Source organism: Aspergillus steynii (assembly GCF_002849105.1).
Source record: "Aspergillus steynii IBT 23096 chromosome Unknown P170scaffold_2, whole genome shotgun sequence".
Taxonomy (NCBI): Eukaryota; Fungi; Ascomycota; class Eurotiomycetes; order Eurotiales; family Aspergillaceae; genus Aspergillus; species Aspergillus steynii.
The window spans coordinates 3,080,618-3,100,082 of NW_020194399.1; the positions used below are offsets into that span (position 1 = coordinate 3,080,618).

The 19,465-nt window shown below is 50.4% G+C and overlaps 8 protein-coding genes across 8 annotated transcripts; 5 read left to right on the forward strand and 3 right to left on the reverse strand.

Moving 5' to 3' along the window:
• Positions 1 to 76: 76 nt before the first annotated feature.
• Positions 77 to 1,623, forward strand: P170DRAFT_453814 (40S ribosomal protein eS4; the record flags this gene model as incomplete). The annotated part of the gene is made up of 5 exons (XM_024851390.1): positions 77 to 90; positions 241 to 378; positions 457 to 741; positions 908 to 1,202; positions 1,261 to 1,623. The coding sequence occupies 5 exons, from the start codon at positions 77 to 79 to the stop codon at positions 1,312 to 1,314; spliced, it is 786 nt and encodes a 261-aa protein (XP_024707728.1). The 3' UTR covers positions 1,315 to 1,623.
• A 4,415-nt stretch (positions 1,624 to 6,038) lies between these two features.
• Positions 6,039 to 6,522, forward strand: P170DRAFT_104182 (uncharacterized protein). Its single transcript, XM_024842282.1, has one exon. The coding sequence runs from the start codon at positions 6,166 to 6,168 to the stop codon at positions 6,475 to 6,477; it is 312 nt and encodes a 103-aa protein (XP_024707729.1). The 5' UTR covers positions 6,039 to 6,165; the 3' UTR covers positions 6,478 to 6,522.
• A 329-nt stretch (positions 6,523 to 6,851) lies between these two features.
• Positions 6,852 to 9,304, forward strand: P170DRAFT_402603 (uncharacterized protein). The gene is made up of 4 exons (XM_024846431.1): positions 6,852 to 7,052; positions 7,179 to 7,892; positions 7,982 to 8,467; positions 8,524 to 9,304. Exons 2-4 carry the CDS (start codon positions 7,266 to 7,268, stop codon positions 8,827 to 8,829), a joined length of 1,419 nt encoding a protein of 472 aa, XP_024707730.1. The 5' UTR covers positions 6,852 to 7,052; positions 7,179 to 7,265; the 3' UTR covers positions 8,830 to 9,304.
• Positions 9,305 to 10,444: 1,140 nt separating this feature from the next.
• Positions 10,445 to 13,052, forward strand: P170DRAFT_462380 (telomere repeat binding factor family protein). Its single transcript, XM_024852098.1, has 2 exons — positions 10,445 to 11,618; positions 11,684 to 13,052. Exons 1-2 carry the CDS (start codon positions 10,585 to 10,587, stop codon positions 12,576 to 12,578), a joined length of 1,929 nt encoding a protein of 642 aa, XP_024707731.1. The 5' UTR covers positions 10,445 to 10,584; the 3' UTR covers positions 12,579 to 13,052.
• Positions 13,053 to 13,581: 529 nt separating this feature from the next.
• On the reverse strand, positions 13,582 to 14,629 carry P170DRAFT_104207 (sorting nexin-3). Its single transcript, XM_024842283.1, has 3 exons — positions 14,290 to 14,629; positions 13,824 to 14,145; positions 13,582 to 13,732 (listed from the first exon to the last, which is right to left on the reverse strand). The coding sequence occupies exons 1-3, from the start codon at positions 14,365 to 14,367 to the stop codon at positions 13,704 to 13,706; spliced, it is 429 nt and encodes a 142-aa protein (XP_024707732.1). The 5' UTR covers positions 14,368 to 14,629; the 3' UTR covers positions 13,582 to 13,703.
• A 221-nt stretch (positions 14,630 to 14,850) lies between these two features.
• On the reverse strand, positions 14,851 to 16,698 carry P170DRAFT_402612 (uncharacterized protein). The gene is made up of 3 exons (XM_024846432.1): positions 15,937 to 16,698; positions 15,366 to 15,877; positions 14,851 to 15,296 (listed from the first exon to the last, which is right to left on the reverse strand). The coding sequence occupies exons 1-3, from the start codon at positions 16,395 to 16,397 to the stop codon at positions 14,995 to 14,997; spliced, it is 1,275 nt and encodes a 424-aa protein (XP_024707733.1). The 5' UTR covers positions 16,398 to 16,698; the 3' UTR covers positions 14,851 to 14,994.
• Positions 16,699 to 16,949: 251 nt separating this feature from the next.
• Positions 16,950 to 18,151, forward strand: P170DRAFT_378232 (CDP-alcohol phosphatidyltransferase family protein). The gene is made up of 4 exons (XM_024845438.1): positions 16,950 to 17,087; positions 17,147 to 17,523; positions 17,573 to 17,739; positions 17,795 to 18,151. The coding sequence occupies exons 1-4, from the start codon at positions 17,009 to 17,011 to the stop codon at positions 17,967 to 17,969; spliced, it is 798 nt and encodes a 265-aa protein (XP_024707734.1). The 5' UTR covers positions 16,950 to 17,008; the 3' UTR covers positions 17,970 to 18,151.
• A 106-nt stretch (positions 18,152 to 18,257) lies between these two features.
• P170DRAFT_472326 (uncharacterized protein) lies at positions 18,258 to 19,392 on the reverse strand (the record flags this gene model as incomplete). The annotated part of the gene is made up of 2 exons (XM_024852937.1): positions 18,258 to 18,698; positions 18,760 to 19,392. The coding sequence occupies 2 exons, from the start codon at positions 19,390 to 19,392 to the stop codon at positions 18,258 to 18,260; spliced, it is 1,074 nt and encodes a 357-aa protein (XP_024707735.1).
• Positions 19,393 to 19,465: the final 73 nt, after the last annotated feature.

Consider the following 19,465-nt stretch of genomic DNA (forward strand, 5'->3'; position numbering starts at 1 on the left):
GACGGACCTTGACTGCTTTTTCTTCTTCGCGACACTTCGACAACTTTACCGGTTTCAAGTCGACAAAGCAGCCAAGATGCCTCGCGGACCGTGAGTACTCAGCCATTCTCGATCGCTTTATTTCGATTGCATGCAACGAGTTTTGTCTGGGAAATCTCTGTTGTTGAGCGACAGGAAAACATTGCTGCAATTGAAGATTTCATTCTACGAACGCGATACTAACCATCATGACCTTGACAGTAAGAAGCACCAGAAGCGCCTTAGTGCGCCCTCGCACTGGCTCCTGGACAAAATGTCCGGAACCTATGCCCCCAAGGCCTCTCCCGGTCCTCACAAGCTCCGTGACTGCCTGCCCCTGATCGTCTTCATCCGCAACCGGTACGAAAAACCCTGAGAACGATATGGCGCCAATGGATCGGAAAAGAATGATCGACTGACTGGACGTGTTTGATATAGTTTGAAGTACGCTCTCAACGGCCGCGAGACCAAGGCTATCATGATGCAGCGTCTCATCCAGGTCGACGGCAAGGTCCGCACTGACCCGACCTACCCCGCCGGTTTCATGGATGTCATCGGTATCGAGAAGACCGGCGAGAACTTCCGTCTCATCTACGACACCAAGGGCCGCTTCACCGTCCACCGCATCCAGGCCGAGGAGGCTGAGTTCAAGCTCTGCAAGGTCAAGCGTGTGCAGCTCGGCAAGGGCGGGATCCCATTCTTGGTTACGCACGATGCGCGAACGTGAGTGATTACTCTGCACAAGTTCCGTGTCATTCAGTCGTTGGACCAAGCTTTGGTTGATCGGCGGAGGACAAGAGAACTTTTTTCTCCGAACTTTTCTGCTGGACTTCCCCGACAGTAAGAAGGTTCGAACTTTTGAACTAGTAGGCTAACAAATGTCATACAGCATCCGTTACCCCGACCCCGCCATCAAGGTCAACGACACCGTGAAGGTTGACATTGCCACCGGCAAGATCGTTGACTTCGTCCGCTTCGACACTGGTGTTGTCACCATGGTCACCGGTGGTCGTAACATGGGTCGTGTTGGTGTCGTCACCCACCGTGAGCGCCACGACGGAGGTTTCAACATCGTCCACGTCAAGGACGCTATTGACAACACCTTCGCCACCCGTGAGTCCAACATCTTCGTCATTGGACAGGAGAAGCCCTGGATCTCCCTGCCCAAGGGCAAGGGTGTCAAGGTATGTTTGATTCTTCCGCTCTATCGGTCACAAAGCCAATTACTAACCCATCTTCTAGCTCACCATTGCTGAGGAGCGTGACCGCCGCCGCGCCTATGCTTCCCAGAACTAAGTTCTTGGGATGGTAAGTGACGTTGGCTGTTGGTAGTAATTAAAAAAATGCTCTAAAACTCGGCTGGAGAGGACGTCTTGTCTTGCTTTGTGGGCCTGTATGACTCCGGTTAATAACGATTCTTATGATGCGTTACTTAGCAGAAAAAAGTTTTTGTCTACAGGACGCATGTTAAGGATCTGCTTGTGTCAAGTTTCTTTCCGTTCCGTAGCGCGCAGTATAGGAAGCAAAGCCGAGGCAGAGTGTCTCCCCAAAAATTCTGTGATACCTCTAATGACGTTTTGCAAGCGATTTTCAACTTTTTCAATTTTTCCCTCGACCATCTCTTGACAGATCACCTTTTCCCCTCACTGCGTCGTAGTTTCTCTCCACACCTCCATGTAGCCTCCCTTCGTGTCAGAAACGCCCTGCGGCCTTCCCGCCTCGACCGCCCCAAGCAGCCAATTAACCCCGTTCGTCTCGTCTGTTGGAACCGGGAGGGTGTGGAAGGTTCCTGGTTTCCCGCTTGCCGTCTCCCATGATGGATGAACGCATCGCACCGGATCAATTTACCTCTCACATTTGCTCCCCCAGTCGACGGTCGACTCCCCCCCACCGAGATCGATATATCTCGATCGCGAGGAGGGGAAGTCTCCGGATGACTCCCACGCGGCACACACACATGCAAAGCACCGAGTGCGTGTGGCCTCGAACTCGACTCAACCACGGATCGCAGCTGCCACGATCCCCGACCATTCGTCCGAGAGCTGTAGGCCCGGCTTAATATATACTAGTTTTCGAGCCACAAGTGGGAGTGTAACACGTCTACTTTGACCCCCGTCTTGTATACATTGTAGCTGGTACTACCTTAGCCAGGGTGGGCGGTTTGTATGTTATGTACGTGCATGCTTTTCTGCAGGTTCGTCACTATGAGTGGGTATGATCATGGTCATGTTTATGCCGTCTCACTTTTCCTTTAAAAGTGTTCATTGCGAGGGCTCGAGGGGAGTCAAATGGGATCTGTCTGTTCCCGGACGGGATCCATTTTCTTGTTTGGGGCAATTAGGCGGGCGTTTGTTCGGATAACCACTCCTAAGAGAATGCAGTATGTTGGATTATTATTATTATTAATTTTTCGGTCCATTCGTTGGCCCGGTTTCCTCGAATCGAGTTACTCGTCTCCATTCCATCGCCAGTCATCTGGATGCTAGCGTTTCCCGGTTCCCCTCTTCGTTCCCCTCCGCAGCCTCCACCAACTTGACGGAGATGAGAAAGTAAGCAGAACGCAGAAACAAGGCCAGTAGATTGACTACCCACTAGTCAGTAGTCAGACATAGCTTCGACTAGCAGCCCTCGGCATTAGTTACCTATCTCTTGGTCGAATCGTCGTAAATCCAACCAACTAACAATCAATACTACGATTCCCTGCTAATTACTCACTGCGGAATTTAGCATCGTAGCTGGGAGACATTGTCCGCGGCTTAATATATTTATATTAATATCGACCAGGCCGTGCAAGCCGCTAGCCAAGCGAGTCGATTGCGTGGACCTTGGGGTTGGATGATGAGCTGGACCTACGTCAATTGGTAGCTGACAAGTCATTCGGCTGTGTTTTTTTGGCCCCGGAGGCGATCTGATCGTGGCTCGGGCCGTCCGTCTGGTCGTGATCGATAAACCGCCCCCGTTGACGATTTCGACACTGGTTTGGAGTCGTTGAGGGCTAGTTGTGTGGCGTGGTAAAAGAGGAGTCTGTTTCATTTCGCGGGTACTCCGGAGTAGGTATCGGGGCTCTACCGAGGTGGCACCGGGCGATCTGGTCGTATGCTCAACATCAAGTAAGAGAAGCAGGAATGAGTCAAGAAATGACTGTCTAAGCAGGATCCCGACAGACGGACAGGATAGAACAGACGGGAAGAGGAGGATATTGAAGAGGAGTTTTGCATGCTCCTTGTACCACTATGCCTGTTCCTGTCCGCAGGTCTGGCATTGGAAAATGTCTAATAGATTAAATTAAATTACTCATCGATTAGAAATTTCGGTCGAAGGATTCGACAGCGTGTAAAGAGGCGAAGATCGTTCCTTTTTTATCTATCTTTTCTTAAGTTCTTTTGTATTTCCGACCCTCCTGTTCAGTCTTTTAGGGCTCAGAGCGTTAGAAAAGCGGGCTGGAAATGTACTCCGGACATCATCTACAAATCTGGCACGAACTGAGGATAATTCGTCACCGCAGATGGCGATTCATGGACCCGTCTAGGTCCTTCCTTGGAGTGCAGACAGGCAGGGAGGCACCGGTGCTACGGCGTTGGGAGTTGATCAGCTCTTGCCTCTCCCCCTTCTCTCTGCCTTGATTTGACCCATGACTATGTACATGTACATCGAACGTACTACCACAGCTAAACCCCGTCCATGTCCGAGCTAATCTACTCCGAGTTAGCCAGGCAACCGTCCCCAGCTAGTTTGAGTCGGAGCAAATGGATTCATTCAGCCCCCGGCATCCGTCCGGTGCGACAAGTACAGTACACAAAACCACCAAGTCGGTACTGTGCTCCGTCGGTGGGAAATACCTACCCAGCTAATAGACCAGGGACAGAATGCCGAAGCGAACCAGCATCAGAAACCCGTGCACGTATCGCCAGGGGGGTTATTAATAGGTTTCTTATCCCGACGACTCTTGCAGGCGTCGGTCAGTGTCTGGCTCGCTCAGGTTATGCAGCAACGGGAAAAAGCTGGATCAACATCGCACGGCGCCACGCTATCTGCCATCTCTCTCCTCTCTCTCTCTCTCGCACTCTCACCTGTACATTCATGATGTACAGCAAGCAAGCAGGCAGGCTGGTTGACCGTTGTCCCCGCAGAGGCGTGCAGCCTTCCAATAGCTGATAGCGACGCATGAGGTTGCCATCCGAAGTCAGCTTCTGGACCGGGCAAACAAGAGCGTGGCATCTACCAATGTGCTCGGGGCGACAGCTTGCAGCGTCATGTTTCTGCAGGATTGGGGAGTTAGCATGTAGTATGTACTGCGGAGGGGGCGCAAGGGGAGTCAAGAAAATGGATACTGTACATGGACAACGCAGAGGAAAATAAAATTCAAAATTCAAAATCAAATAAAAGAAAAGAAAAGAAAAGAAAAAAGGAAAATTAAAATGAAAGCTCAAAAAGAAAACATGAACGAAACAAGGAAAAGAAAAAGAAATTAAAAAAGGGTCACACAGACGAGCAGCATGTCGATGTCCCCCAAATTCAATTCAATCTAGAGTTGCCGGCGAATTTCCCGTCCTGTGGCCAACGGCGAGAAACTTTCGCTGGGCTGCACCTCAACATGCTTCATCCCTGCAACGCCTTCTGGTGCAAATTGACCTCCTTCAATCTCCCCAGGACTTGACCTTCCTCTTGTGAAAGTGAATTAATGTCTTCGTCTTAGGTATCCGCCAAGGACCACCGCAACAAAGAAGTCTCGTTTCGCGGGGACTCCGACGTGATCGAATCGCCTGCGCCACGGTCATCTCCAGCTGGAGGCTCCCCTGTCTTTGATCCCCATAGTCCAGGCAATTAACGAGAGTACCTAAAAGTAAAACCCACCGGCGTCATGCAACGAGTCGGCGATGATTTAATGGTGTGTCAACAGATCTGCTGATCGGGATCGGCCCAGCCAATAATCCCAGACCTGAGCGGTGCATCCGATTGATTGACTCTGGTTGATTGATGGATGGCAGGGAGCAGTATTACGGAGCCTTCGCTTGAAGGAATGACCGTTAATCCACTGCCACGAGCGACAAATGGCGCTTCTCTGCCATCGCCGTTCTTTCGCTGCCTCTCCCCGGCTTGTGGCACCGGATCCACCCGGACGCTGCCGTCTTTTTTCTTTTCTTTTCTCCCCTGATTTCCCAGTCGACAATCACGACAATCACTGCTCCAGGGAGAAACAAACGAACATCCGCTGTCGTCATCCCGACTGAATCCAGACACTGGAAAACAAGATATCATAATATATGAAAATAAAAACAAATCAAAAAATAATAATACCGGAAGACTGGTTACCTTCGACTCGGAAACTTCGGAGTCTCCGGTGACCCCAATCGACTGCAACTGTATCCATCCCGATCATCGGCCAATGCACTCCTCTTTTCTCTCGAAGATGAGGAGCTAAACTAGTCGCATTGGCCCCCCTCAAACTAACTCCTTCATAGGAGGTGGCAATTGGAAGAGGCTGCGGTGGAGCTTCGGGATCGCTGAATCCTACTCATCGACTCCGGGACCTGGATTTTTGGTCGCCTTGAGTTTGGGACGCTGGTTATCGTCAGTCTCTCTCGGTATCAATCCTCAACGCGTACCCCCCAATGGTCATCACTACCAACCATCAAGCCACTCTCCAGTACACCGCTACGGTGGAGAGAACACTGAATCGAGCGGCCTCCATCTGCTAATTGCCCTGGATTAAGCGATTCGGATGAAGCTTCCAGAACCTAGGGATCCTGCAGCATCGTGTTCGCCGCCGTGCGCCGTCTCATGCCGGCCTCTTGACCGCTTCTCTTCTTCTATGCCAATTGTTTGTTCGACTGCCGCCGTTGGCCACTGTTATTACAGGATTCCAATAATTCCCATTCTTGGGACTCGCCATCCGTCGCCAACCCAAAACGCGGACTTTTCTGGAGCCCCATGAGAGGATTCCACTAACCCTTCGGGTCTGATTGATTGGTCCTCTCGTTTTGCCCTGCGCCTCGCTTGCCGTTTTTTCCAAGCTGTCAACTCTGCTCTCGATTCTGTCTGGCTGGTCAAGCGGCTGGCTCAAAGGCTCAAGGGGGAGCCCTGAATGCTTAACATATATTAGTTAATCCCCATCAACGGGAGGGTCGATCAATGGTTGATTGATGGATGGGGCGGACTATCTTTTTTAATTTGGCCCACTTTCGCTCTCGTCCAGTTATACCAGGGCTCACCCGCTACTACGGAGTAGATATTCAGCTGTCTTACAGCATCTTGATTTTAATTACGATTTTTTTTTGTTCTATCCGGGCTCTCGGGACCCAGTGCTTCGGAACTGGATCAGCCCCCTTTCGTGTCTTTCTTTTCGCAACGCGCCACTGTTGCCGCTATCCTTCCTTCCTAGCTGAAGAGTATTACAGGCATCCAAGTCCAGTCCGTCTTGATTTCCCTCGTGAGTTGTCGACCGTGGCAAAATCATAACGACAATAGCGTAATCCTAGAACCTGCTGCTGCGGGTAGTGCTATCAAGTTTTTTTTTATTTTTTATTTTTTATTTTTTTTTCTTAGTTCTCATAGGAACCAAGGAAGAAAAAAAAAAAGAAAAAGAAAAAGAGGCCAATACATGACTAGAACCAATTCCGAGCAATTAAAAGCCACCTGTTCGGAATGGAATCTTTCCAATAGTCTTACTCCAGACTTCCTATCATCTTCCCCCCAGCATCGCCTCCCCTCCGAAACGTGAAGGTTAGCCGGCAGTGGCTGACCCTAAACCTCTCCCTTGGGAACCTGCCTTCTTCTTAGTCATTACTCGTATCCTTGACTGGTTGATTGACCCATGATTCACTAAGTTCCGTCTTCATTGCTTACCCGTTGGAGCTCAGGCTTGGTTCGGGCATACTTGTACACCTGCGGCCTCCCCCCTGATCCCTCAGGTTCTAGGATTGTGGCGGAAATAAGCGCCTTGTTTCGGGAATCACTCAGCTGTTTGTACGCCGTGAGAGCCCAACGAAGAGAGCGAAAGCGAGACAGTGGAAGGACATAGGAGACAGGAATAGGTAGGCACTGAAGAAAACCCTCCCCCACCCTCTTCCCTCCCTCCCTCTCTTCTCCAATTGCTGCTCTACTCTGGAAGCTTCGTCGTTGTCCTTCATGCTCCAGCTAAGATGCAATATCACTACCAGGACGAGGGAGCTGCGTTCTCATCTTGGTCTCAGACCATCTTCGATCCTTCACCGGGGGACTTTTATCCCGTATCAGATCCCGGTGGTATGTCGCGCATCTCACCCCACCGGCCGGGAGCCGAGCTGGCTGGCGCAACCCTGATGCCAGACCAGTCGAGCTATCCATCGCTTTTTCGACCGAGCGCTGAAATCCCCCCTTTCTCTGTACCCTACCGATACTGGGAGGATGACACCGTCCTCTGGGCCTTCGACGTCCAGGAGATCAAACGAGTCATCCGCTACGGGCTTTTCCAGGACGAAAACCTGCCCCGTCGCGCCTTACAAAGCCGAAATGCCGCCACCGTCGACAGTTTTCTTTTGTCCCTTCTCGAGCCCCAGGAGAAGGCATTCATCTTGAATTTAGCGCATGTGCAGAAGGTCGAAGAGATTCTGCACCGGTGCAAAGTCATTAGTCCACCGCGCGCTTCCTGGAGCTGGTTCCCGACCCAGCAGGATCGGTCCTTGGATCCCAATGCTATTGCCCAGGCGATTGACGCCGAAAGCCATCTCCACTTCACCCGGATCTCGTTCGAGGAGATGGTTCGTTATTCTTTGGGCTATCGTGTCTCGGCAGTCGAGTGGTTCTTCCAGCAACATACGGCTTTGTACATCCACCTGTTGAATTACCTCCATGAGTTCCCCGACGAAGTGAAAAAGTACATCGAGATCGAAAAGGTCAGTCAGCCAGACTTGGAAAGAGCAAGTCAATAAAAAGACGAGCCAGTCAATCATACATTTTGAATTAAAACTGATCCTACCCTTAGCATCTTCGAACACGAAGTCCGTTCGCCCACCGTGCCCTAGCACAATGCCTTATCACCATGAACCAAGGAACGAATAACGACATAGCATTGAATACGGTCCCTGCCTTCGAATTTATTGCGGGCTCTATTCAGGAGTTGATTAAGGAACATCCTCCCAGTTTGACGGCTCTTCTGAAGGTGCTCTCCGTCCTAGCAGTTCGGTATCAACGAGTCTACATTCACGCACGGGACATGGATTGGCGCCAGCCATTTGACATCAACTATACATTCTTTGAGGATCTCACGGAGGCGATCTCCGCGGTCGACTTCGCACGAACCCTGACCAACGCCGACATGAGGACTTTTTCAGTCCTAACCGAGCGCGGTATCGCTGATAACGACGACATGGCGAACCTTGTGACGAAATGGGATGATCTTAGTATTGTTGTCTGGGAATGCTGTACTGCACTTCCTCAGCTCATCGGCACCATCCAAGAATGTGTTCAGGTACACCCCCTCATTTTTCAAAACATCACTCCTTGATCTAACTTTAACTATTTTAGGCTCTCTTCCTCATCCGGAACTATCACTCCTTTACTGCCATCCTCAAAGGTCTGCAGAAATACAGTATCGCCGATTCAACATTCACAACCGCCGCCAGCTCCTCCGGAACAGTCGCCCTAAACCCCGTCCTCCCTCCCGATCTCCTATACTTGGTGGACCCGGCTCAGAATTTCCTGCTCTATCGACAACATTTCCAGAATGCTCCGGGTATTCCGTTCCTGCTTCCCCATCTCCAGGAATACAGAGAAATTGGGGTTCCTGCATTCCAGCAGCTGTTTCAACAAATGCGGACGGCTGTTCCTTAGGACCCTCTTCTTCTTCTTATTTTCTCTCTTGTTTTTTTTTCTTCCAATTTCTCTTATCTAATTTCTCTCATTCTCGCCCATGTTTTCTTTTCTTCTTTCTATTTTATTTCTCTTTTTTTCATTCCTCTCTTCTTTCTTTACTTATCCATGACTTTACTCATCCGTTCCTTCTCGAGAATAATACCTAGGAGAGAGACCATGACAGAGACCATGGCGTCTAAATGCGATATGATATGAAATTTCAAATGCGAAGCGACAGCATGTTAAATAACGACTTCTATGACTCGTAACGATGTGGCGCAGGATCGACTTAGCGTGGGAACAGCTAGCACCGGGGGCCAGGGATTCACCGAATGAATCGCCCAGTTTATGATGGAAATTCCCCGATATTGAATTGGATTGGATATGCGTACGGTATGGGCATTGGTTTGATTTTGGATTATGTTGTCTAATGTGCTACGATTGAATTATTTTCGGATGTTTTAGTGTAAACGGGTTTTGCTTCCCGTTTCTTTTCGTTTCCTTCCTTTGGATTGTATTTCTATCTTTTTTCCTGTTGGCCGAGATACTGTATTGCGCTTATGATTAATGGATACCTTGGACTGACTCGATCAAGCAGTGAGAGTTTTCGGTGAGATCTTAAGGTATGGATTTAAATACCTATCTATAGACCTTAGTGAATATAGGCTAGTGAGTCTATGATTTTCGCCATTTTGGAACAATATTCAAAGTGATTTTCAGTCTTGAGGCCTTCACCAGCCCCGTTTCGTTCGCCACCTTTCAATCGTCATGTTCCACTCCTTATGCCAAACCTCCACTCGATCATGTGTATACGCAGTCGACCACAGAACCGCCGAAAGGACCAAAGTCATACCCACAAACAGCGAAATTGATATCCAAGCCCTCTCTAGCCAGCTTTCCGGCACCTCAGGGACCGGGATCACTGGGTCGACAGGCTCAGTCGAATCGGAGTCCGAATCCGAGACTTCTGCTTCTTGATTAAGCTTCGTCTTGTCTTTTTTCTTGCCCCTTTGCTTATTGCGATGTCGTTGTTTTCGTCCCCGATTTTTGCGCCGTCTGTTCGGCATTTTGGTCTTTCTTGTCGGATTGACTCAGCAGATGTAACAGGCAGTTGGAGAAAGAATATGACACCATCACAATGGTTGACGGGGGTGTTTTGGACCGCGCGTGGGTGTTGTGGTAGGCTCTCAAACAAGACTTAGGGGCTTCTTGATTCGCCGACTGCAGAAAGGCGTCAGTGGCTTTACAGATAATGCAGGAACAGGGAATAGTACAGGAAATCGGTGGTATTGACTTGTTGGATATGGGGATGTTGAGAGTAATCTGCTGATGGTGCTATTTGGTAGAGATAATATGTGTTGATAGTAAATGGATGTCTGCATGTAGGGAGGATTCTCTGTAAATCCGAAGTAAATCCATGAAAGACGCCCGTCCTGCCTGAAGTATGACTTCCCGTTTGGGAAGGACCAGGGCTAGTCGCCGTTATGCGCGTATTAGCTGAGTCAGCCAACTGCACAAAGGCACGTGCGCGTCATTGGACCCCGAAGGAGGGAGTTGCGTGGCCGCCGGACCACTTATCCAAGTTACGATTCCCCTCGCATCCCCAGTTGGATGATCCGTTCTAGACGCTACAAAATGGCCCATCTAGAGCACCCAAATTCACCCTTGAACTCTGCACTCTGTCTTTGATCTGTTCCCCCGCGCTTCGCATCGGATGGAGCTGATCCCAAAACGATGGATTCCAACGGCAACTTTGCCCGGCCTTTCGACGAATCCCTGATCCGAGAACTACCTCAGCTGCAGAGTCTCCGCATCGCTCCCCTTCGCCAACCAGTTTCCTCCCGCATCCTGAGCATCCCCTCGCCGCTCGAGCCCAACGCCAGCGGTGTCCGGGACTCAACTTCCATCCCCAAGGCCAAAGCCTCGACGGGCATCGGCGGCCCACCTCGCAATAACGAGTCTAGTAGCGGAGCCCCGGAGACCTCCAACCCCGGGCGGCCCAAGAAGAATGATCCCTCGGTAGATACGCTGCTCAGTCTGGAGCCCCCTCCTAAACCCATCTTACCGTCCTTCGTCAATCTCCGTGCCCTTGAGCGGTTCCCATACTCTTCATTTGACGATGATTCTTCTCACGCCCGCAAACGCCGCCGCGTGGACGTGCAGGCCGACTCCTTCAGCGAGCATCTGCAGCTGCCGATTCCGCAGTCGCAGAAGGAACAGCGACCTCCGCCGTTCGGCCCTTTTGCTATTCTGAACGGATTGAATGAGCCGCCACCTAACGCCGCCCTGCTGCCGCCTATCGAAGCGGGCTCTATCACGCAACTCCTGACGAAACCCTCGCGCGACCAATCCCACGTCGAGCCGGCGCTGCTCACTGCTAATTCTGCGGCGGACACACCGAGTGGTGAAAAACGAGAGGGGAGAATTGAAGAGATTCTGGACCCCCCTGTTGCGGAGAAGCCGACGCAGAACAGCCAACAGAAGCCCGAAAGCAATGCGGCAGAGGAACCGGAGGTCGATGCAACGGAGCCACCGAACGAGGGGGCCGATGTCGATAAAGAGCATGAAACCCCTGCTAACGATACTACTGAGCCGCTGTCACCGAAATCGAGAGGTCGATCTCGGAAGAACCTCCGTAAATGGACCGAGGAGGAAACCACGGCGCTCCTGCGTGGCGTGGTCAAGTGTGGGATCGGCAATTGGACGGCCATTCTGGCGCAACCTGAGCTGAAGTTCAACAAACGGAGCGCATCGAATTTGAAAGACAGGTATGATATTCGATCAGCTACGAACTTCTTACTCCGTTCGTGCGGCAGCATTGACAATCTGCTAGGTTTCGCGTCTGTTGTCCGTGGGCGTACCGGGCTGCCGACCCCAACGAGGCGACCAAGAAACTACGCGACAGCCTTGCTGACGCTTTGTTGCGCGCCGAGAGCGAAGGGACTGGGAACATTCCTGGGAAGATTCGCCTCCCCCATCCGTGGCCAGCCAACCTCGGGCCACCGTCCGCGGGAAGCAGCTCGACGACCAGCTTGGACGAACACTCGTCGTCCAGTGCCTCCCCCTTGACCGAAATGGAGCAAAACAACTCCCAATCTTACTTTAAACAGGTCCCACCAACCAGCTCTCCCCTTAGTTTATCTAGTAGATCCAAGTCCACCCTGGCTTCTCTTGGGATTCCGGAGCCGCATTTTAACATGAAATCCCGACGTCGCTCGCGACGCCCGTTCACAGCTGCCGAAGATGAAGCTTTGCTCAAAGGTTACGCCGTTCATGGCTTCCAGTGGACACTAATCCAACAAGACAAGCGCCTGAACCTCGGCCACCGCAGAGCAACCGACCTGCGAGACCGATTTCGGACCAAATTCCCCCACGCATATCGTGACGGAGGCTCCGTCAGCGGTAATAAGACCCAGAACGATCAGACTAAAAATGCGCCCCCTCCCAAAGACAGTAGCAAGCCGGACCCCACACGGCCTATCAAGCCATCTTCGAGTGTGTCTCATTCCAGCAAGACTGATACAGAGCAGGCCCCATTAGGCCCTATCGATCCTGCTCTCTCTGCCCCGGCCCCGCCGCCAAATCTACCCGATGGCTCGTCCACGAGTGCATCGTCTACAGCGGTCTTTCAGTTCCCTCTAGACGAAAATCCAGCCGGTGCTCCGGGCGTGGATACTTCGTGGGCTGATAACACCCTTGCTCCTATGTTGTGGGATGAATTAACCTAGTTGTTCTTATAGGGCGTACGGCTTTTCTGTGTTTCGGGCTACTTTTCTCGTTATTTATTTTCAGGGCTCATATCCTCTTTATCTTTTTCTTTTCTTTATCTTTCTCTTTCTTGATTCTCGTATTCTCTTCTTTTCTCTCTTCTTTTTTCTTCTTCTTCTCCATCTCATTTCTAACTGCATTCTAATCATCTTTCGGGCTCTCATGGTTTTGTTTCTTGTTTGATATTCGGGAGCTACTTTCTTACTCCCATGCTTGCATGCATCTTTCATCCTGATACCCGCGCCTTTGTCATGTTGCGAAGTCGCTCTTCTAGAATTCACCTTCTGTCCCCTTTTCTTCACTTCTGATTTAAAAAAACACAGCCGAAAATCCTCATTGATAGATAGTCTACAAGCCGTCTAGGTCTACTATTGCGCTTTCGTACATGCAAGCCCTGCAGTGAGAAAAAAAATTGATGGCGAGGATGACTCAGGTAGTGTCTAATTCAATTGTGATTCGATGTGTCTATGAACAAAAGTAAAATCCTGAGCAATGTATACCAACCAAAAACCTACATCTTGGATTCACGATACTAGCTACAATGAGATAGGCTATCAAGGGTTAAAAAATGGAAATGAAAATGAGAATGCCGCATTCGCCTAGAACAGGTACACAAAAGAGGACAAACAAAGAAGAGCACACACAGATCGCTACTTTCAAGAAAAAAAAGAAAAGAAAAGAAAAGCAAAACAGAAAAGATATTTTCCCGCCAGAAAGACAGACAAGGAAAGCAGAAAGGCATGTCATGTCTCATGCAGTCCAATTTAAATCACAATTGTCATCGCAAGCGATAGATCGATTAGATCAGATCCATGAATCAATGCATGACGCTCAGCGCTGAGGGATACAAGGTCAAATCAAACCATACCATGCCATGTCACGTTTGCGAGTCGAAGGAGAATAGAACAGGAGAAAGGGGCGAGTTTAAAATAAAACCCGGGCGAGGCACGAGGGTAATAGCCACCGTTGTGCGCGGAGCAGAGTGGGACAGGATGGATACGGCGTTTCACGACCCGGTTGATATCGAACTGCGGTTACCGAATTGAGGACCCCTCGAGCGTACTTGCACCTGGTATAGAAGAAATCTACCATGCGTTCCGGTCCCAGTTCGGATCTAGATACCACCGCGTCGGGCATTAGCATAGCGAAACGGAAGCCCGTCTAGACCCCGAGAGTATAGACGAGAGATCGGCAGGAAAACGAACCCTGGATAAAGCTAGCCAGCACCTTACTCCCCGTCTGCAGCAGCGGGTGTCCGGCCACGACCTCCAGGAAGCGCTGCAGACCTTTCCGGCGGTGCTCGATGACGTCGTCGCTGAAGCGGTTGGTGAAGACCTTCCCGGGGAGCGGGGGGATGGTGACGCGCGTGCTCTCGCGCTCCAGGATGTCGCGGAAGTATTCGAAGTCGGAGTATCGGCGGCGCACGATGGAGTGTTTGAGCTTGAAGGCGGGGATGTTGGTGCGGCAGATGATTTCATACGAGGTGTACATGTTTCGCGACGTGCCGTGCGTTTGGGGATTGCGGACCTAGAGTAGTTTCCGGGCTGGTTAGCTGGGATTCGGGGGTTAGGGTGACATGGCATGGCATTAGTTGGGGGAGGGTTTCAATTGGAACTAGGACTAGGAAGACGGTTGATGGTGAAGCGGGGTAGGAGGTTGTCTTGGACTGACTTCAATTTCGAGGAAGTTTTCGGGAGGTCCGTAGATCTCCTCGAAAGTTTGCTGTCGGGATTCTGGAACGGCTTGCATTGTGGAGAGACAGGGGGGTTGTATGGAGATCGGAGCCCAGAGAGGAGAAATTAATGAACGGTGGGGAGGGACCGCGGGGAAGTTGGAGCCGGGCTGGATTGTCCGCTCGTGGGGGGAATTGGTTCGAAGGACGGAGGGAGACGAAAGGGAGGACCAGGGATCACACGGAGAAGGGGAGAGTCCGTCAAGGGCGAGTCATGAGAAGAAAGCGGCGGGACAGAAGAATGGCGAGGAGGGATTGCACGCGCCAAAGTGGTTGAGGGCAGGAGAAATGACGACTGATAACGGCGCAGGTGCAGGTCAGGTGCAGGTCACGCTGCCGGACGGTCACTGGAGCGGCTGATCGTTGATCCGTCCCGCCTGATCTATGCGTCTGGGGTCCTCGACTCCTCCCCTTCTCTGTTCCCCGATTTCGTACTCCTTGCAGGTTGGAATTTGCAGGCAAATGGAGTATAGTATCGTTTATAAAACATATGATTCTATGATTGATATACCCAGACAGGAATGGGAGGCAGTGCAATGACAGCTTGTGACTTACTCACAAATCACATACGTCTGGGTTTGATCGTTTTTACAACAGCGCATCCCTACAACTCAGTTTGTTCCTTCGGTTATTTCGTCTCAGGCTCACATGATGTTGGACTGAACCGGGGGGTGGATCTCGTGTATGGTGAGTGTGGTCCAGTACAGCACCAAGTTTTCCCATGAGTCGTTCACCAACTGGTCGGCAATTTTATCAGGTTGCTCATAATCCCCGATATCTTCGCCGTGGTACTGGTCGGACACACCCGAGGTGGAAGGGAAAGAACACTCCCAAGTGGACGAATTCCCGCGGGAATATGATTCCACCTTGACTATAGGGCTTGAGCATCTGGTCGGGACGTCCTCGATCGGACAAGGAAGCTTTCCCCCAGGTTCGGGATTATTTACTAGTTTTATGGTGCACTGTGTCAGCTTGGCCCCCCAGTCCACCATTCGGAGGAGATAATTTTCCATACCACGATCTGCTTCAGTGATTGGGGTAAACCCAATCGCCGACGATGCAAAGGGGTCAGACGGGTTATGGCGTGCTTGTTTTGAATCGTAGGGGTTTGTAGAGTGATCGTTCTGTAACTCGAAAATCGAGTCTTTGAAGACTTCAATCGCTTTATTTCCATAATGGCTTTGTAACAGTTCAACCTCGGTGAAATGCACATTCAATATGCCATTTCTGACTCTGAAAAATCGATCGTCACTAAAATCAAGCCGATATGCGTCGATTTGCCGAAGTACTTGCTTAATGAAGGTATAGTATTTGTTAAGTTCATTAGAGACCAATGGATGAGAAACTAGGCTTCCCTCCGGCTTTGTGGCAGATGCATGCAGCTGTAAAGCATCGTTGTAATCAAATAATTCAGCTGGTCTCGCAAGTTCCCCAGACCGGTTAGATCTGGCCTCACTTCCCTTTTTTTCCTCCAGGAGCGTTTGTATTAATAATTGTTGATTCTCGAGCACATGGAATTCAGTCCTCCTGCTGAGCTGTAATCAGAAAATGTTAAAAGAAAAAAAAAAAGCTCGTGTTAAACGCACCTGCGAAGTTGTGCAGCATACATGAGAACCTGTAGCATGAGCAGCATTGTCGACTTGAGTCGCTCTAAAGCGCTCTTCAATACATCCAGATCGCGTTCGAGTAATGCGACAGTGATTTTCCGAATTCCGCGCTGCAAGAAGCCCTTCTCGTCCCCTGGCTTTTGCTTCTCTATCGTTTCTTCGATATGCTTAAAAACCGTCTTACATTCATCCAGGACGTCTTGAGCACTAAGGATCATCTGCTCCGAACAGTTTTTGACATGTTCGTCCTGCTGTAAAGTTATCCCAAGCTCGTGGAGAATGTTGGAAGTGAGTGACATATGGCTGGACAGACTTTGCATGGACTGGTTTGCATCCTTGATTTCGCGGTAAAATAAGCAAAGCTTCACCGAAAGCTTCGCTCCAATTTCTGCAAGTTGAAGTGTGCCAGCAATGACCCCCAGAATTTCGATACCGGACATCGTTTGTAACCCCCAATAATAATAAGTAGTGGTTTCTCAGAAGTGTCAATGGCTAGTCGTCTGGTCAAGGTCTTTATAAAAATAAACTGGGCAATTGTGAAGGCTGCTTTCTGGGGACGGTTTCTGCTTAAGTATAACTCCTTTGGTGCGGACGGGTCGAATCGATGGCGAGCCAGCGGTTTGGAAAGAGAAGAGGTTGAGAATGGAGATTCTAAGGGTTGCTCACTCACTTGATTACTTCTACAGCACGTGACGAATGTTCAACGTGATCATCCATCATTCTATAGTTACGGAGTACATGCTCCAATTAGAGGAAGATGGACTGAGCGGCGAGGATTACTCCATGTTCCTACTCCCATGATACTTATAATAAGCTTCTAATATTTTAATACTTTATTTCTATTTTATAATCATGGATTATCAAAAATTACAAAGAATATAGTAGTAATTTATACTCGCCGAGGAATTACGTTATGACAAGGCTGTCCGGTTAGGCGGATTTGGCCTGTCCCGGTAGTGCATGTCCGTATGTTCCGACATCCTTTGGTACCCTTTGGGACCAACATATCCCTAAGAGAAACTTCAGACCATCAGAAGGTCAAAGTTCCATAATGACAACACCTTCACCCGCTGAAGATTCCAGACGGTCAACGCAGGAGAATGTTTTCCTCTTCGTCCCCAACCTGATTGGTTTGTTTACCTCGCCAACTTCGATGCAGTCTGTTGCCTAACAGCGGATCCATGTCTAGGATACACCCGCATCGTCTTCGCCGTTGCATCCCTCTACTACATGCCCCTGCATCCTCGGACATGCTCCCTTCTCTACAGCATATCATGCCTCCTTGATGCTCTAGATGGGGCGGCTGCTCGACGCCTCGACCAATCCACCCGCTTCGGCGCGGTCTTGGATATGATCACAGACCGCTGCACAACGACCTGTTTACTTGTGTTCCTAGCGAGCGCGTTCCCCAGGTGGAGCATTGTATTTCAAGGCCTAATCAGCTTGGATTATTCTAGCCATTATATTCATATGTACGCGACCTTGGCAATGGGCGGAAGTCGTCAAAGTCACAAGAATATCGATGAGAATCGACCCTGGGCCATGCGGCTCTACTATTCAAACATAGTATGTCATCTTATACATCGCTGGAAGTGGAAACTAACGAAGGCTCTAGTATGTTCTCTTTACTGTATGCTTGTTGAACGAGCTCTTCTTTATCGCGCTGTACCTGCTCTCGTTCTCATCTCCTACGCTGATGGACCAAAAACCAACTGTTGCCCTGCCCACGCGGCCGCAAACATGGAGCTCGCCGTGGAGCGCTGGAGCGATGGAAATGGCTCGGTAAGGTCCAGACACATTCATTAGGCAGGGTGCATTATACTAACGATGATTCTAGCGCTAATAAGATAGATAGTGCGGTTCCATGGGCTTTGCTTGCCATCTCATCGGTCTTCATGCTTTTTAAGCAGTATGTGAACATAGTCCAGTTCGTAGAGGCTAGCAAATGGCTTGCGCAGGGCGATATGGAGATCAGAAGGAAAGAACGAGATTGTCGGGAAAAGACTTCGTGACAGCTTGTTGCACTATGTGTAATATAGCTGATGCTGGCTGCTGTTTGGAAGTTTGGGAATGACGGTTGGCATGATGTGTTTCACGGTAAGAGTTACATAGTACCTTCTGCGCCATACTTCTTACTAGAGCTCATTCATACCTCTACTTTCAACACGCAGATCAATCAAGCACGACTTCATTCCTCTTGACAGAATTAATCAACCCTTCAACTTAACAAAAGAAACAACAGTAAAAGGAAGGGGAAAACGAAGTATCCCAAATCCACCCCCCCCCCCCCCCCCCCCCAATCAACGCCCAATACTCTCAAACTCCATCCTCATACTCGCCGCATCTCTCCCAATTCCCAGCTCCACCTCCGCGATCCTCCTCCCCCAAACCTCACAATCGAGCCAACCTCCCTCTCCATCCGGAAAATTATAAAAGATCCCGTCGACATTCCCATCGTCCAGAAACCGCATCTCCCCGCAGTGTTGCGGCCCATAGATCCCCAGTCCCGTGTCGAGGTCTCTGGTGCGCCACAGGAACGGACAGCCGCCGCCGTCTTCGTAGGAGATGTTCCAGGGACGCTGGGCCATGTACAGGATGCCCTGGACGAATCCAAGCTGGAACTCGCCCCAGAGGCTGGGCCCGCTGACGCGGAGGGTCATGCCGGAATTGCGCGTGTCGGTGGCGAAGGAGTCGATTTTGTAAGAGCCGTTGAGAGGGTCGAGGGCTAGACGAGGACGAGGCTTTGCAAATGGACATGATACCATCAACAGCTGCTGACTTAGACCGGTGAGGCGAACTTACTCTGCCGCGAGAACTTTGCGGATCATCATTCCGGCTGGGGCTGTTCCCCATCCTCATCATCTCCTGCAGGACACTCAACTCAGGCTTTACCTTGGGAGTCGTCTTTGCCGATTTGCGCGCACCACCGAACCCTCCAATATTGAAATTGATATTCAAATTAGACACCGAAAAGCCCAGCCGTCCCGACCTCTTGGGATTCCCGGCACCCAGCTCTTCCCTGTCGATATCAAGATCGGCAAAGCCACCCAGCCGTTTCTTCACAGTCGGGGCGTTGCGCTTCCGTCCTGGTTTCAAAGCACTCTTCTTCTTGCTGTTGTATTCGCTCTTCATTTCCCGCTCCATTCGTTCGATGTACTCCGGCACTCTAAGCGTGCCCTGCTTCAAAGCATCAAGGAGTCGCACGGTAGCTGTATCTTTGCGATCTATCGGCTGGAGTCCATAGTGGATTAGTTGGGCGCGGTACCAGTGCGCGGGCTTGTCTTTGAGAGAAGTCGTGTTGGGGCTTGTGTTGAAGAAGGCACGTAGCTCGGGGATAGTAGAGCGGCGGTGTCGGTGGTTGGGGTGCACGAGGACGTAGAATTCATCGTTGTAGTATTCGAAGCCGTTGCGAGAGACAGGCGGTGGGGGATCCATTGTGCTGGTGAGCGATGGAATAATTGGCAAAGAGACTGAGATATCCCTCCTGTTATTCATGGGGTGTTGAAAA